Raw genomic sequence first — 18499 nt, 5'->3', positions numbered from 1 at the left:
GCCCGCCATCTTGGGTTTAGAAATGAAGGACATATTCGTAATGAGCACCCCCAGATACTTTAAAAACTATGCTCAACTAGCCGGTATTTGAAAAGTCATGCCCGCCATTTTGGATTTAGAAATAAGTGCTATATTCATAATGAGCACTCCTAAATACTTTTTCCGACCAGCGCTCAAGACGCATCGATCGACAATGTCGATTGGGTGCCTACAGATACGATCGACTTTGTCGATCGACACCATGTGTCTTGAGCAATGGTCGGAAAAAGTATTTAGGAGTGCTCATTACGAATATAGCACTTATTTCTAAATCCAAGATGGCGGACACGGTTTTTCGAATAATGGCAAGTTGGGTATCATTTTCGAGGTATTTGGGGAGGCCCATTACGGATATTTCACTCATTTCTAAATCCAAGATGGCGGGCATGATTTTTCGAATAATGGTAAGTTGGGTATCGTTTTCGAGGTATTTGGGGCTGCTCATTACTAATATAGCACTTATTTGTAAATCCAATATGGCGGACACGATTTTTCAAAAAAATGCAATATGGAAATCATTTTCGAGGTATTTGGGGATGCCCAATACGAATATATTACTCATTAATTAAATTTTTATTGAATTGATATTCAATTTCTTTTTTTTGAAATTACTCCACAAGAGTAAAATAATTGAATATCAATTCAATAAAAATTTAATTAATACAGTGAATAGCGACATCTCTCGCCAGGACTGGTAGCTGTAAAGGTACTAACTGGGTGATAAATCTGTAATAGATTTCTCATAGATGGCGCTACGACTAAAAAGTGGTTGAAAGACCAAGTACAAAGACACGACGCAAGCACATAGAAAAATTCGTGAGGTCCGTTGGTTCGTTCCGTGGCTTAGTTGGTATAGCATCTGGCACGGTATGCAAGAAGACGTCGGTTCGAATCCGACCGGATCGAAGGAATTTTTTCTGAGTGTTTTTTCTGAGTGTTCGATCTTTGTATTAATAATTGTATTACTCATTTCTAAATCCAAGATGGCGGACACGATTTTTCGAGTAATGGCAGGTTGAGTATCGTTTTCGGGGTATTTGGGGGTGCTCATTACGAATATAGCGCTTATTTGTAAATCCAAGATGGCGGACACGATTTTTCAAAAAAATGCAATATGGGAATCATTTTCGAGGTATTTGGGGATGCCCAATACGAATATATCACTCATTTCTAAATCCAAGATGGCGGGCATGATTTTTCGAATAATGGCAAATTGGGTGTCGTGTTCGAGGTATTTGGTAGTGCTAATTACGAATATAGAACTTATTTGTAAATCCAAGATGGCGGACACGATTTTTTTTTAATGCAATATGGGAATCATTTTCGAGGTATTTGGGGATGCTCATTACGAATATGTTACTCATTTTTAAACCCAAGATGGCGGGCATGATTTTTCGAATAATGGCAAGTTGGGTATCGTTTTCGAGGTATTTGGGGGTGCTCATTACGAATATAGCACTTATTTGTAAATCCAACATTGCGGACACGATTTTTGAGATAAATGCAATATGGGAATCATTTTCGAGGTATTTGGGGATGCCCATTACGAATATATCACTCATTTCTAAATCCAAGATGGCGGACACGATTTTTCAAGAAAATGCAATATGGGAATCATTTTCGAGGTATTTGGGGATGCCCAATACGAATATATCACTCATTTCTAAATCCAAGATAGCGGGCATGATTTTTCGAATAATGGCAGTTGGGTATCGTGTTCGAGGTATTTGGTAGTGCTAATTACGAATATAGAACTTATTTATAATTCCAAGATGGCGGACACGATTTTTTAAAAATGCAATATGGGAATCATTTTCGAGCTATTTGGGGATGCTCATTACGAATATGTCACTCATTTTTAAATCCAAGATGGCGGGCATGATTTTTCGAATAATGGCAAGTTGGGTATCGTTTTCGAGGTATTTGGGGGTGCTCATTACGAATATAGCACTTATTTGTAAATCCAACATCGCGGACACGATTTTTGAGATAAATGCAATATGGGAATCATTTTCGAGGTATTTGGGGATGCCCATTACGAATATATCACTAATTTCTAAATCCAAAATGTCGGGCGTGATTTTTAGAACAATGGCAAGTTGGGTATCGTTTTCGATGTATTTGGGGCGCTTATTAGGAATATAGCACTTATTTGTAAATCCAAGACGGTGTAGCGGATCCTCGGAGGGTTGTTAGTTGAAGAAGTGAAACGCTCGATGTCTAGCTAGCAAGTAACATTTATTTCGAAATCAGCCCCTACCTTTATACAGAATTTATAAAATATAACGTACACCCAAACATAAGTTGGAGAGAGAGAGAGAGAGAGAGAGACTATATATATGCCTCTCGCTCTTGCTCTCACGTAAATACTTCGCGCGCCCGCGGGCCGCCAGTCAGTCGGCGCTCGCGCGGCGCTGACCGGACGTGTTGATGAAATGATATGACACCCCTTCAAGCGAAGCGTACTCTGGGTTTTTTTGTTCTGCCGCATCTTGATATGCGAATAGGTTGATCGCCCGTCACTGGAGTGAATTGTTGCGGCAGCAGCAGATCGCTAGCGGGTGGTGCGGCGGCTGTGCTCGTAGGAGGGGCGTGGCTAAATTGTGTCGTTATCACGTTAGACGCCTGAGTGGTGTACGCGGCTCTGTTGGCGCTGTCGATGTGAGCCGATTTAAGCCTGTCGGTGAATTTTGTAGCACTTGGAATTGCGTTCTAAGACTTCATACGGCCCGTCGTATGGTGGAGACAGTGGAGGGCGGACCGAGTCGTTGCACAGGAATACATAAGTACACGTACCGAGGTTCTTTTGCATGAGCAGCTTGCTAGGTGTGGTGCTTCGGCTCTGTGTAGGTATTAACGATGCCATTTTGCTAATTAATTGTCGTACGAATTCACAATCGTCGTTGTTCCCTTTTGATGGCACGAAGAAGTCGGCCGGCAAACGTAGTGTAGCACCGTACGTCACTAGGGCTGGGCTGAGATTGTTGTCGGCTCGTAGTGCAGTACGTAGGCCCAGTAGTACTGTGGGTAATTCTTGAGCCCATTCTGTCGTCGTGCCTCTTGCCATAAGCGCTGTATTAACTGTGCGATGCCATCTCTCGACATATTCGTAAAGGGCATCCCCAAATACCTCGAAAATGATTCCAATATTGCATTTTTTTGAGAAAATCGTGTCCACCAACTTGGATTAAAAAATAAGTGCTATTATCGTAATGAGCACCCCCAAATACCCCGAAAACGATACCCAACTTGCCATTATTCGAAAAATCGTGCCTGCCATATTGGATTTACAAATAAGCGCTATATTCGTAATGAGCACCCCCAAATACCTCGAAAACGATACCCAACTTGACATTATTCGAAAAATCGTGCCCGCCATCTTGTATTAAGAAACTAGTGCCATATTCGTATCGAGCGTCCCCAAATACCCCGAAAAGGATACCCATATTGCATTTAAAAAAAAATCGTGTCCGCCATCTTGGATTTACAAATAAATGCTATATTCGTAATGAGCACCCCCAAATACCTAGAAAAGGATACCCATATTGCATTTAAAAAAAAATCGTGCCCGCCATCTTGGATTTACAAATAAGTGCTATATTCGTAATGAGCACCCCCATATACCTAGAAAAGGATACCCACATTGCATTTAAAAAAAATCGTGCCCGCCATATCTGAATTAAGAAATGAGTGCCATATACGTAATGTGCATCCCCAAATACCTCGAAAAGGATACCCACATTGCATTTTTTTTTAAATTGTGTCCGCCATCTTGGATTTACAAAGAAGTGCTATATTCGTAATAAGCACCACCAAATACCTCGAAGACGATACCCAACTTGCCATTATTCGAGAAATCGTGCCCGCCATCTTGGATTTAGAAATGGGTGACTTTTTCGTAATGAACATCCTTAAATACCTCGAAAAGGATACCCATATTGCATTTTTTGAAAAATCGTGTCCGCCATCTTGGATTTAGAAATGAGTGCCACATTCGTATTCAGCGTCCCCAAATATCTCGAAAAGGATACCCATATTGCATTTTTTGAAAAATCGTGTCCGCCATCTTGTATTTAGAAATAAGTGCTATATTCGTAATGAGCACCCCCAAATACCTGGAAAAGGATACCCATATTCCATTTAAAAAAAATCGTGCCCACCATCTTGGATTTAGAAATGAGTTCTATATTCGTAATGAGCATCCCGAAATACCTCGAAAAGGATACCCATATTACATTTTTTTTTTTTGAAAAATCGTGTCTGCCATCTTGGATTTACAAATAAATGCTATATTCGTAATGAGCACCCCTAAATACCTCGAAAAGGATACCCATATTACATTTTTTTTTAAATTGTGTCCGCCATCTTGGATTTATAAATAAGTGCTATATTCGTATTGAGCACGCCCAAATAACTCGAAAACGATACCCAACTTGACATTATTCGAAAAATCGTGCTCGCCATCTTGTATTTAGAAACGAGTGCCATATTCGTATTGAGCGTCCCCAAATACCCCGAAAAGGATACCCATATTGCATTTTAAAAAAATCGTGTCCGCCATCTTGGATTTACAAATAAGTGCTATATTCGTAATGAGCACCCCCAAATACCTAGAAAAGGATACCCACATTGCATTTTAAAAAACCGTGCCCGCCATCTTGGATTTACAAATAAGTGCTATATTCGTAATGAGCACCCCCAAATACCTAGAAAAGGATACCCATATTGCATTTAAAAAAAAATCGTGTCCGCCATCTTGGATTTACAAATAAATGCTATATTCGTGATGAGCACCCCCAAATACCTAGAAAAGGATACCCATATTGCATTTAAAAAAAAATCGTGCCCGCCATCTTGGATTTACAAATAAGTGCATTATTCGTAGTGAGCACCCCCAAATACCTAGAAAAGGATACCCATATTGCATTTTATAAAATCGTGTCCGCCATCTTGGATTTACAAATAAATGCTATATTCGTAATGAGCACCCCCAAATACCTAGAAAAGGATACCCATATTGCATTTAAAAAAAAATCGTACTCGCCATCTTGGATTTACAAATAAGTGCTATATTCGTAATGAGCACCCCCAAATACCTGGAAAAGGATACCCATATTCCATTTAAAAAAAATCATGCCCGCCATCTTGGATTTAGAAATGAGTAATATATTCGTATTGGGCGTCCCCAAATACCTCGAAAAGGATACCCATATTACATTTTTTTTTTAAATTGTGTCCGCCATCTTGGATTTATAAATAAGTGCTATATTCGTAATGAGCACGCCCAAATAACTCGAAAACGATACCCAACTTGCTATTATTCGAAAAATCGTGTCCGCCATCTTGGATTTAGAAATGAGTGCCATATTCGTAATGAGCACCCCCAAATACCTCGAAAACGATACCCAACTTGCCATTATTTGAAAAATCGTGCCCGCCACCTTGGATTTACAAATTAGTTCTATATTCGCAATGAGCACCCCCAAATATCTCGAAAACGATACCCAACTTGCCGTTATTTGGGAAATCGTGCCCGCCATTTTGCATTTTGGAAATGCGAAAAGTCGTGTCAGCCATCATGTATTCAGATATAAATGCCATTTCCAGAACCATCTTGAATTAAGAAATAATGTCACATTCTCAATAAGCACTCCCAAACAACTCGAAAACGTCTATAATTCTCGTTGTCGATCGACAATGTCGATTGTATCTGTAGGCACCTGATCGACATTGTCGATCGATGTCGATCGACAATGTCGATCGTATCTGTAGGCACCTTTACAAGACAAACGCTTGCGAGGTATGCAGGAGATCATACGTCTCATCTCCTCGCCACGTCTGACAATCTATCGGAGGTGCTTATGGTGGTCAAAGTTATACCTTTCAACGAGCAGTCGATGGATCTCTTCCCGGACTCCCTTGTTATCAGCATTAACGACGCAGAACCTCTTTGTGGCTATATCGAGTCGATTCTCCATGCGCCTGAGACGATTATTGGCGTCTTCAATCATAGCAAGTTCCTGTAATGACGTTTGACAACTTTCAGTCATTTCGATGTTAAAGAACCTGCTAAAGAAACTATACCTTTACCAGCAGTTTTGTTATAGGCAGTTATAACTCCACAAAACTGTTCAACACGTTTCGATACGGTTTTTGTCTTAGTCACGTTGAGGATGATAAAGTCATGATACAAATGTTATTAATATTCTTATTTTAATGGGGTGTTAATGTTTGGATTGTTTACTGTTAGAGTGATCTAAATTATACTCATGTATCTTATTTGGGGACATTTTCAAAGACTGACTTATTATAATAAATAAATAATAAATAACGCACACACTCAACATAGCCCCGCACTAGGGAAACCCTGTGTCGCGGGTGCCATGGACACACACATAGACAACCACAAATTACACCCAAACTCACGAGAGAAATAAATGTAAGCCATACAAACATTTCTCCCGGCCCGGGAATCGAACCTGGGACCTCTGCGTGGATAGTAACCGTTCGGCCACGGAGGCAGTTAAGTTAGTTATTGACCATTGCATCACGATTTTTTTACAACTGTATATTTTTTTCTGAATATTGTTATACAATTGTATAATAAACGGAGTGACGCACAAAATTTTAATTCCAGAAACAAGTAAACGGAAGGTATTACCGAAGATAAGATTTCAGAGGGTTCAAAGTTATTTTGTGGGTTAAGGATATTCAATACTATACGAGATTTCAAAAGCTGTTTTAGACATCTCCCGATGATCCCTCGCTAAGTTCAACAATCATGTAAATAAAGGCTTACTATACTAAAGTGAGCATATTACTTAAGGTTTAGGCGTATGAAGGCTAACACAGTTTAGCTCTAAAATTTTGCTCTCCTTATCGTAACTAACGTAATCGTTTATTTAGTAGCTTTAAAGGTCCTTGTGAAAGAGTTCGTCCAGGGAAGTACAGCGCCCAGTTAGGGCGCATTTATTTGATACGAATTTCATCGAGGTCACAGCAAAATACGCTCTGTATATTTAGCTTTTATGTTTTAACTTAAATGAGGCTGGGTTGTCTTTGGTCTACGTGCTATTATTCCAAGGAATTTAAACGTTGTTGTCTAGTAAATAGTATTCAGGTTCGACATTAATGTACGTGAAAACGTGGTAACCGGGCGGTCGCCGCGCGGTGATTCCATGCAACAACTATTACTTACTAGGCAACAATATTTAGGGTCGTATTCTAGAACTCCGTCAGAATTTGAGCAGACTTGAGTAGGATTTCAAGCACTGGAAATACGACCCTAATGACAAGGACTTGAGTATGATTTCTAGTGGTTTAAATCATACTCAAGTTCTGACTTGAGCATTGAGTAGAGTTCTGGAATACGACCCTCAAATTCCTCGGAATAGTATAACCGCGCGGTCACAAGACAAGCCAGACTCGCCGGCGCACCTGAGATGCTCATTTAAGTAAAAACGTAAAAGCTAAATAAATAGAGCGTATTTTGCCATGACAGCTAGATGCGATGATACTTGTGTCGAACAAATGCACCATAAGGGTGCTGGTGAAATTACAGGCACATGAGACTTGTAAACTTATATCTCAGGGTGACGGGCATAGTGGCAGTGCCCCTAAGATCTTTGCGATTAAAAGCTCTAACTGGCACTGCAGTTGTTATGGACAGGCGTATAGCTTATCACCAGGCGCACAACTTGATCGTCCCGTCACAAAAAAATCGACATTTTTAGCGAATAAATTATTAAAATTCCCATATAGGATCAGTAAATCGAGATCTAGAACTCCCCTCTAATTGGTTTTTTAATACCTTATTTTATATAATTACTTTATTTTTAATACCTTATTTAGTTTCAGTTTTATTGTTGTCTTGTTATTATTATTATTATTATTTATTATTCATATAAAAGCATCAGAACAAAAACATTACAGTATAACATAAACTTAAGTAAGTTTTTCTGTATACCGTCAGACGTCGTACAAAAATATTTTTGTGTGTAGTGTGTGCATTGTTCATACTACTGCGTGCTGATTAATATTTGTCGTAGTGCGCGTGTGTGTGTGGTAGCCGGTCGTTAATAACGGGTGTTATTTATTATCATAATAATATATGCGCTGGACCTGAGTATTATGAAGAGGCTTAAATAATAATTAATAATATAAGTTATTTTATTGTTATGGTATATGTTAGTTATAGGTTAGTTATGTTCAATAATTGATCTTTGTTAGTATTAAATTTGATTTAAAAAGTGTGTTTTTAATTTATGTTTGATGTTTTTATCATCTAGAGAACTTTTAATATCTTTTGGAATTTCGTTTATTAGGTAAGGAATTATGTATTTTAATCTATTTTTACCATAGAGATTTCGATAACACGGGTGCCATTATCACGAAAGTTACCATAATGCTTTCATTATTCAATTTCCATAATGCGTTAAGTAGAGCGCGGATCTCGTGTGAAGAAAATGTGAGGATTTCAAGTGTAATTTGCTTACCTTGGACGGCCTCCGTGGTCGAGTGGCTTGTACGCCGATTTTCATGGTGTCATCTCTGAGGTCCCGAGTTCGATCCCTAGTCGGGTCAGTGTGGAAAACTAACCTTTCCATATTGTCTCGGGGATTTCCACAACACAAGTGCTTTAGCAACTTACATTCGGATCAGAGCAACGTATGTTATGTCTCATATTTATTTATTATTATATGTGAAATAAAGATAATTTTGATTTATTTTAATTTTCTTTAAATTAACGAACCAACATTTCTCACAATGTTTATTCAATTAAATTTGTATTGAATTGATATTCAATTTTGTTTTTTTGTGAAATTACTCCACTAGTTTGTTATAATTATTAATACAAAGATCGAACACTTAGTAAAAATTCCTGCGATCCGGCCGGATTCGAACCGACGACGTCTCCTAGCAAATCGTGTCAGACTCTATGCCAACTAAACCATGGAAGGAGCGGATCTCGCGAATTTTTCTATGTGCTTGTTGTCGGATCTTTGTATTTGGTTTTTCAAATACTATTTTAGCCGTAGCGCCATCTTTGAGAAATCTACGTAAATATTTCTTCCCAGTTAGGTAACTTTACAGCTACCAGCCCTAGTTAGAGATGTCGCTATTAACTATAATTTTGTATTGAACTGATATTCAATTATTTTGTTTATTCAGTTAGTTATTTTACCTGATTCATGAATGACTACTACGTTTCTGTATCCGTTTTTGAACAAATATTTTCGAAATTTGAAAAAATTGTTACTTGCAATTATAAAATTCAAACAAATTACAATTTTCAACTGGTAATACAAATATTAAAAGTCGATATAAATAAATAAATAACACACACACTCAGCATACCCCCGTACTAGGGAAACCCTGTGTCGCGGGTGCCAAGGACACACACACAGACAACCACAAATTACACCCAAACTCACGAGAGAAACACATGTAGGCCATACAAATATTTCTCCCGGCCCGGGAATCGAACTTGGGACCTCTGTGTGACAGTCCGGAATGGTAACCGTTCGGCCACGGACGGAGGCAGTTGTTTGGAGACAATTTGAGTTCCCTGTAACGTTCGAAAATTCAGAAATTTCTAGACTTTTGATTAGAGGAAGAAAGAATTACATCTGTCTCGGTCGGCACAGCCTTGAAGAGCTCGATAATTTGCTTTCCAGCCAAATAATTGAGGCAATCCACTTCATCCTGTTGAGCGTTTTCATCGCGCAACATTGCTTCCAGTTGTTCGTATTCCACGATTGATTTGTGCATGCCGCTACGAATTTGAGCATCGCGGATAGCATGCTGTCCTTTCTTCGCGAGCTGTAGGGAGAACACAATAAATCAGAAATGACCAGAATCATTTTCATGAGCTTAAAAAAGAAATCTAAGATAGACAGATAGATAAATGGTTTATTTATCACAAAACACACATGCGATACACAAACAAAATTAAAAAAATAATCAAAAAGCAATGTAGTACAAAAAAAGTAAGATATGAGCATTAAAACAAGATATCATTATTTTTAAATATCAAAAAACAAAAGATCAAATAACAAAAATGATAAACAGAAATATGTATGTAAGGCATTATAATAAAAACTCGCAACGCATCGCATGTGTGCGCTGTGGTGATAGTTTATGTCCACATGGTTATAATAATAATAAAACAATTAAATTGGTGTTAGTGTTAGATTAATAGGAATTAGAAAAATAAATTATTGTTGGAACGTATCAATACTATAGACTCAAAGCGCTTCGGAATACCAAGTTTTTGTTTGCGTAAAATAGCCTCTTTAATGAGTTTCGTAAAGGTAAACTTAGTATGCACAAATCTTATTGGCGGAGGAATATTATTCCAGCACTTTGAAGACTGATGGCGAAAGATTCAAAAGCTACCGTTCACTGTATACAACTTTTTTTTTGACGGGGGAAATCTTTCTAGATACCACTGAGCCCAGGCGTTATGTGGGGACTCTCCCTCCAGACTGGAGGGCCACTAAAACTCCCCCGGGTTTCCCTCACGCCGGCAGTGTATATAATCTGCCAGAATAGGCCTAGGGTTCGCAAATTCTAAATTATACAGATACTCCGCACTTTTAAATTTTATGATGTCAAACATTAGACAGGCAAAGTTAAGAAAATCAACGTAAAAAGGAATTTTAGTCTATCTCTTAGATACATTACATTAAATAATCTCAATACAGAGTAGTAACAAAATCGACCTCAAAAATTCGTGTAATTACATCCATTTCACAATTTTTATTGAAATCGGTTACCGAAAAGTGCGCGAATCCGGATTCAGCCCCTAGTTTGCCTAAAAGTGGAATATTTTTTACAACTTTAAGTTGGACCAATACTGAGGTACCCTCTTTCCAACAAAAAAAAAAAGAATCAAAATCGGTTTACAAATTATTTCAACAAGAGTTATCGCGTAACATACGTACAAAAAAAAACAATCGAATTACGAACCTCCTCCTTTTTTGAAATCGTTTAAAAAAGATGAAGTAGGTTAACTTGGTGAGACTTCAGCTTTGTTAAACGACATTCTAACATAACGTATACGTCTAAACGTCTTTTTAGTGGATTGAAGACCTGAGAAAGGCGCGCGGCGCAAGAACGGTCGTTGAAGCGTTCTTTGATAGAGACCCAAACCCAGTTGTTAACGTCTGCTGGAGAAATTACAGGCTCATGGAACTTGTCGATTTAGGTCTCAAAGTGACGGGCGCAGTGGCAGTGTCCGACAGATCTTTGCGATTTAAAGTGTGGAGTGCACGCGCACGACTTCATTGTCCCGTCGCTTAGTGTCGCGAGTAGTAATGTCAGCATTACTGCGTTCCGGTTTTGAAGGGTAAGGGTGCTGGTGAAATTACAGGCACATGGGATTTGTCAAATTATATCTCATGGTGACGGGCGCAGTATGATCTGTGCGATTTAAAGCTCTGAGTGGCACTGCAGCCCACGACTTGGTCGTCCCGTCACTTGGCGCTATAAAAAATAATCTTTCGACTGATGGTGGTTGATGAAAACCTACATTGATACAGAGAAGAGTCTCCTTGAGTTCATGCGCTAGGATACTCAGCTGTTTTTCTTGCGGGGCGAGCTGTGGAATGCCTTGTGCGCGTTTCTCAACACTGCACATAGGCGCCAGCTTTTGAAACTAGAATATAGAACATATTTGTTAGTATCATTATTAATACGAAGATCGAACATTTAGAAAGAAATTCCTTCGATCCGGTCGGATTTGAACCGACGTCTTCTAGCAAACCGTGCCAAATACTATGCCAACTAAGCATTATATTTATTATTAGTGTAGTTATGTTTACAATTTAGCCAAAAACTTACAGTACGTTGAACATTGCTAAGTTCTGCCTCAGGGTCGATGACCTTCTGTTCAACTTGGTTCGGCATCTTAAGTAGCCCTGTAGTCTATAATCGATTTATAATAAAATGTAGTAATTAGTTATTTTTGATTTATAAAACTTTCAAAACTCAAATTGTAGCTTATAAAATCTGACAGAAGTACATTTTATACTGTTTTGGAACAACAAGCGCCCAGACACATGAGGAGAAAGTTTTCGCGCGGCCGTCACGCGGTCCAAGAGCGGAGTTCGTGGCGGCCGCCGCGCGATCGAAGAGCGGACTCCGCTCGGCGACCGCGTAGGCAAAAGATAAACTAATGCATTCCAGCTAAAAGCTAAATAAATAGAGCGTATTTTGCCATGTCAGGTCGGTCTCTGAACACGTGCATGCGGTCGTTTTGCGGCGGCCGCCGCAGACTCCGCTCTTGGACCGCGCGATGATATTCTTGTCGTATAAACGCGCCCTAATGGTACTTATTTGAGATCATTGTTTCTTCTTCTATCTGACATTTCTAATGATTTCAAATAGTTTTCATTAGAAATATATGCGGTACGGGGCTATGCGACACGAAGGAAAATTACTTTAAATAATTTGCAGATAGATATTTTGCTTCATGGAAATACTGTTTTATTTTTGAAAGTAATACTGCATTAAAAGATTTTTTTTAAAGTTGCTTATCTCATCTTTAAGTATTGATTCCTTTTAAGGTAATATAGTATCACAAACTAAACGAACATCACATATTCGTGTTCTATTACATCGCAATTTGGTTACAATAAACATAATAACTGGAGTTAAAAAGAATTTTTTTTTTTTTTATACATGACAGGCAAATGACTCCACTCCACCTGATGTTAAGTGGAAAGTGGTATCCAAACGCGAAGGAAACTAGTGCAGCGATGAAATCCTCACTGCACTAGCCACCTCCACCCTGCCTGCCTACAATATGCCTCTTCACGCCTCGTTTGAAGGACCCCAAATCATAAGAGGGAGGGAAGACGCGGCAGAGAAAGGAGCACCGAACCTGCATGTTATTCGGTTTGCTGTTTGCTATCCGGCTGAATACAAAATACTGAATCACTATTCAGAACAATACCGAATACCTAGAAGCATTATAAAATACCTAAAAACATTATATAATAAAAACTTTAACCATGAAACTGCAATTTTTCGATTATTTATCGAAAAAAAGAAAAAAGATTGAAGAAGTCAAAAAAGGTAACAAGTTAAATGAAAACTAACAAAATTTTTTTGGAGGGGTAACACTGTGTCGTGGTCGCCATAGACCACCACAAATTACATCCACTCACTAGAGAAGTAAACCTACCTAGGCCATAAAATATTTCTCCCGGCCCGGGAATTGTAGCCTGGACCTCTTCGTGGCAGACCGGCATGGTTTTTAACCGTTTGGCCAAGTTGTAGTGCCACCCAGAGCTTTAAATCGCAAAGATCTGAGGGGCACTACCACTGCATTTGTCACCCTGAGACATAAGTTGACAAGTCCCACGTGCCTGTAATTTCACTAGCACCCTTATTTATCCTTCAAAACACGATCGCAGTAATGCTGACATTACTGCTTGGCGGCTGGAATAAGAAGCAAGGTGGCAGTACTTCCCTGGACGAACCTTTACACACGAAGCTCTACGGCTACGATACTGAACAGGCCTTATGTAATAAACTTGAAATTATTATATTTTTCTTGTATCATTGTACAAAATTATTTATCATAACTAACCTAATCTGTTTGGCCAAATTTTCGGCTATTCGGCCACGCTCCTGGCCGAATTCTCTGTATTTGACCGTAGGCCGAATATACTATTCGTTGCGTTTACTAATAATAACGATAGACTAAAACAACAAATTTAAATTAAATTCTTTATTTATGAATTCCACAAAAAAGTTATCAATTAAGTAGCTAACTAGTCATGTTTAGATCTTACATATTTTTAAGTACTTATAAGTGTGCTTATATTAAGTACATTTGCACTAAACAGTAGGTATTGTTAATATTTAATACATTACAATGGGTTCAAAAAAACATTCGAAATTTAATTGCTCTTCAGAATATAGAAATATTTAATCATAAAAAAATCGATAAAGCATAATTTAAATGTAAAAGGAATGACTAAGAAATTATACTCGCCATATAAGGGTGTTGTTTTTTTCAACTATCTTACAGGATTCGGTGTTAAAATATGATTGTTGAGATTTGGAACGCTATAAATTTTCTGTTTCAGGGATCGTCTTTTGTTGTGTTTACAATCGATTAACAAGAATACGTGTTTATTTTACCAAATATTGATATTCGGTTCCCCATCGAAGGTATCATAAAATCTCAAGTCTAGTTGAATTAAATTTAAAGACGCCTTTAAATTAGACATTCATACAATATTCTAGTCTGCAAAAATGGCGCGCGTGTTTGGGGCGCTGCAACTGTGCTTATAAATGTTGTATGAAAATGAGTAGTGGCGCGGTGACAGTGCCACAGTGCTTCTATAAGCATCTAACTTGAAGGCGCCGCCCTAAGGGAGTTTTATTTTTTAAATTTTAATATAATTAATTATTACGAGGGCCATTTTGAGTAGTATGAAATCTGTAATAATTCATATTTATTATAAATTCAATAATAAGTTCAGTCTTAATCATAAATAAAATAATGTATTGCTTATTATTTTTGTTTAAATTATGTATGTAAATAAAAACGTAACAGATTTTGTAAAGGTTTGCTCCCATGAGTTTTATAGATTTGAATTTTGACTTTTTTTGCGTTGTTTCGATATACCGTTTCTTTTCTTTGCTTTTACCGGTTATTAGGTCAGGGGCATTAACCTCGCAATTAATTATTTTTCTTTATTTTCGTTTCTATTACCTACCCAATAAAAAGATTTTGTCATTTCTGCGCTCCCTGATTGTTTTTTTTTTTTTTAAGTATTGGCCAGAATGGCACAATTCCTGCACTTCCTTGTACATTCTTAAACGCCCCATTCATTGTGAAAATGTTGTTTAACATATCGGGTAACGTGTTGGCTAACCAACCTATTTGAATTGTTCTCAGGGTTGCCAATTTTACTTTCCCTTAAATTTAGTTTAAATGATGTGAATTGGGATTTTTAATTGATGATTCTTAGGGCAGTTTGCGGCATGATTTTTTACATAAAAAGCACTGTGTATTTAACTTGTATTTTCATTATTGTCTATCAAGTTTAAAATTAACTTTGTGTGCAAATTTCAATCAGAAATGCAAGCATTTGAAATAATGTCAGACTTTTTTATCCAGCGTCCACAGTTTATATCGCTGGGCCATCAAGGTCGTCAAACCATATCGTCTAACATCAGCATTTATTATCCGATTGTCGGCTAACATATTCGCTTATGAATGGGTTACTTTATTGTTGTATATAGAAGATTTATAAAAAAACTTAAAGTACCAAGAACTTCATAGTGAATTATCGTTTTTTTTAAATAGCGCCAAAATTCTAACTCCTTTAGAAAAACAATTCAATTATTGACTTTTAAAAAAAGGCACAATATAGGCCAGGTACACATTCTAAGGCACAATTCAAACGTTGCATAATTATTGCAAAATATTCACTTAAAGACTAAATTACAAATTGTGAAAAATATATTGTATAATCCAATAAATATCCAATACAAATTTAAAATGATTCAGCACCGTTGTTAAAAATAATAAGAAGCTAGAAAATCTTATCTTGAAAAATTACTTATTACGCGAGAATCGAAAGTTAAAACACTGGATAAAATTCCAATATTAATGTCGGACACAATATTAGTTAAGAACTTTGTAATTTATATAATTCTTATGTTCTTGTATTTGTTTACCTATTGAAGTTCGTATGCCATATGGCGCAGCATAGTGAGTCACTGTAATTTTATGTTGACGTACAATTGAACTGATTTTTTTTTATTGAAACCGATCTATACATTACGTTTATAATTGAATATAATTAAATATTAAATTAAATACGAACATTTATTTCGTGTTTTGTTTTATCCAATGTCTCCAAGGCGTTGTATATACCTTCGGAATTCTAGATATAAGAAATTCTAGCTTAACACTATTTCTTACATTTCGCAATTTCATTATTTATATAAATTGCGTGTATTACGGGCGCCTTCAAATTAGACGTTTACGGCAGCCGCGCATTACGTCTTACTTCACTAATTGTTACTGCAAAAGCGGCGTGCACGTGTCACGACAGTGGCGCTGCAACTGTGCTTCCAGATATTGTATGAAAGTTAATAATTCCGCGTTACTGCAGCGCTTCTAGAAGCGTCTAATGTAAAGGCGCCCATAGACATAGATAAAGGTGCATCTTCATTGCACAGATCATATTTCTTTTTTTTCTGTTTATAATATGGCTATTTAAAATCCATTGTTTATTATAAACAAAGCTTGTAAAAGCACATAATTCTAAAGTAAACGTTTCGATTATTTTGTTTGTGTTCGCGTTTTAGAACTATATACCATTATGCATTTTGTTTACATAGTAAGTACATAAAAATCATGTATATAACGTATATAATCTTACTAAAGAAGTGCACCGTTAAGTCACATAGTGAAATCAATAACTCTACTATAATACATGGTGTTGTTTTAATCTCAATATAAGCGGAATGTTATGTATTTATATACAATTTTAAGGGATGGATAGGTTAGTGTGTTTATTGGTTAGATTTTATTATTACAATTACGAAAATATGTATATATGTATATGATCTTATACTAAATACTGGGTGTAACAAAAAGGAGCGATGGTAATTTGGAATATGAGCGTCCATGTCACTTTAAGTTGTAGCAACAATTTATTTTGTTAAAAATATCCACTTTCTTTAGGCTGAATAATGTAATCTTCGACAAAAATATAATTAGTTTAAACGGCAACACTGTTAAAAGTTTTTTTACCAGTTTTAATTAGTAGAAAGAGTGGTTTAAACGAGGCAACACTGAAACGAAATTTCAATGCCACCAATGTCTTCTAATTTGACACAAAATGTACGAAATTTGATAAACGTTTGTGTCGGAAACTCGAAATAGACGATGAAGGTACTACAATAGGTATTTTAAGCATAGTATAAATAAATAAGACAAGTAATCCATCTCTCGCCTGTTCGGCGCGTCCATGCTTATACGACACTGGGAGCGTAGGGTTGTCACGTTTATTATTTTAGTTGCACCTACAAGTTGCGAAATATAATTTGTAACTTATGAGTTACAAATTACAGAGAAATAATTGAGACGAAATAATTAAATAAACAACGTTTGAATTCTGTAATTAATAACGCGTGCGATTCGGTGCAACTCGAGTGCGAATGATTTCGATATTCGACACGTTAGTAATTACTAATCCTGTCATCCGAATGACAAATTAGTAACCTACTAATTTTCGTATTCGAATGATCTGAATTATCATTCATCCATACATTCCATAGAGCACGACGATACTCGTGATCACTTATCTGTTTCTAACATATGGTAAATACCTCAAATGTGACGGGGACAGGGATATATGATATGGACATGGTGTGGTGGAGTTCCGACATAATACTCATTCAACTAGTGCACCCGGCCGAACGGCAAGGGCATTCGGTATCGGTCATTATCAATATTTGAGTTCGTCCAGGGAAGTACTCTCATATTACTTATTTCTGCCGCCAAGTAGTAATGGTCACATTACTGCGTTCCGGTTTTGACGGGTAAGGGTGCTAGTGAAATAACAGGCACATGGGACTTGCCAACTTACGTCCCTCAGAACTTTCCGATTTAAAGCATCAAGTGGGACTGCAACTGTTATAAACAGGCGTGTAGCTTACCATCAGACGCACGACTTGTTTGTCCCGTCATTTGATATTATAAAAAAAAATGTCGACTTAAGTCGAATGATTATGCTTGTATTCGACTTAGACGAATGTTTTGCTATTCGAATGATTAGTATTAGTAACATTCAAAGTCGCACATCCCTTGCGTCTGTATACGGAGCGCGGTGCAACACATAGTTTGAAGTCAAGCCTTCGTTTGAATTATATTGTCTTATTATACTGTATTTTCAGCGTATATGTTGCGAAATACGTTGATCTTAACGCTAACTATTACTGGTGCCTTCATCATCTATGCGTGATGGAAATCTTCATATTCCAAAATAAGATTTTTTGTGTCCACCCATTAACAAAATAGTAATATTCCATTTTTAAACTATCTCTAATGATTTACAGAAATTGCTATTTATTTAAATTGTAATGTTTATTTGTAACAATTGATTTATTAAATTGATTAAAAAAAAAAGATTAGATGTTATTAGTAGACGAACTGTGAAAACCCTATTGCCTCTGTGTAAGTCAAATAAAAAAAAATGTCAATGACATACGGTCCTGAGATGAGAAATAATCTTGCATGTATTTCCCGTCGGAAAATCTGCTATACCAAAACTACCCTAACCAATCCATCTTCTGTATATTAAGATACAATTCAAAAGTACAGAATGCCCAAATAAAATTTTCAAATAGTGTGTTCCCTTCAATAAATATCAAGTGAATAGCCAGATTTTCTACATTTAAAGTGGTGGGAAGTTAAAAATGCTAT

The 18499-nt window shown here is 37.0% G+C and overlaps 1 protein-coding gene across 1 annotated transcript in view; it reads right to left on the bottom strand.

Moving 5' to 3' along the window:
• LOC113226241 overlaps positions 1–12187 on the bottom strand; it is a 37346-nt gene extending 25159 nt beyond the window's left edge. Inside the window, exons 1-6 of the mRNA XM_026458802.1 lie at positions 11884–12187; positions 11573–11698; positions 9667–9861; positions 5920–6059; positions 2766–3098; positions 2506–2716 (exon numbers count right to left, since the gene is read on the bottom strand). Coding sequence (XP_026314587.1) covers positions 2506–2716; positions 2766–3098; positions 5920–6059; positions 9667–9861; positions 11573–11698; positions 11884–11949 — 1071 coding nt within the window. The 5' untranslated portion in view covers positions 11950–12187. The remainder of the gene's footprint in view (positions 1–2505; positions 2717–2765; positions 3099–5919; positions 6060–9666; positions 9862–11572; positions 11699–11883) is intronic.
• Positions 12188–18499: the final 6312 nt, after the last annotated feature.

Source organism: Hyposmocoma kahamanoa, unplaced genomic scaffold (assembly GCF_003589595.1).
Source record: "Hyposmocoma kahamanoa isolate Upper Pololo Valley unplaced genomic scaffold, ASM358959v1 185, whole genome shotgun sequence".
NCBI lineage: Eukaryota > Metazoa > Arthropoda > Insecta > Lepidoptera > Cosmopterigidae > Hyposmocoma > Hyposmocoma kahamanoa.
This window is presented reverse-complemented; position numbering and strand designations above follow the sequence as displayed.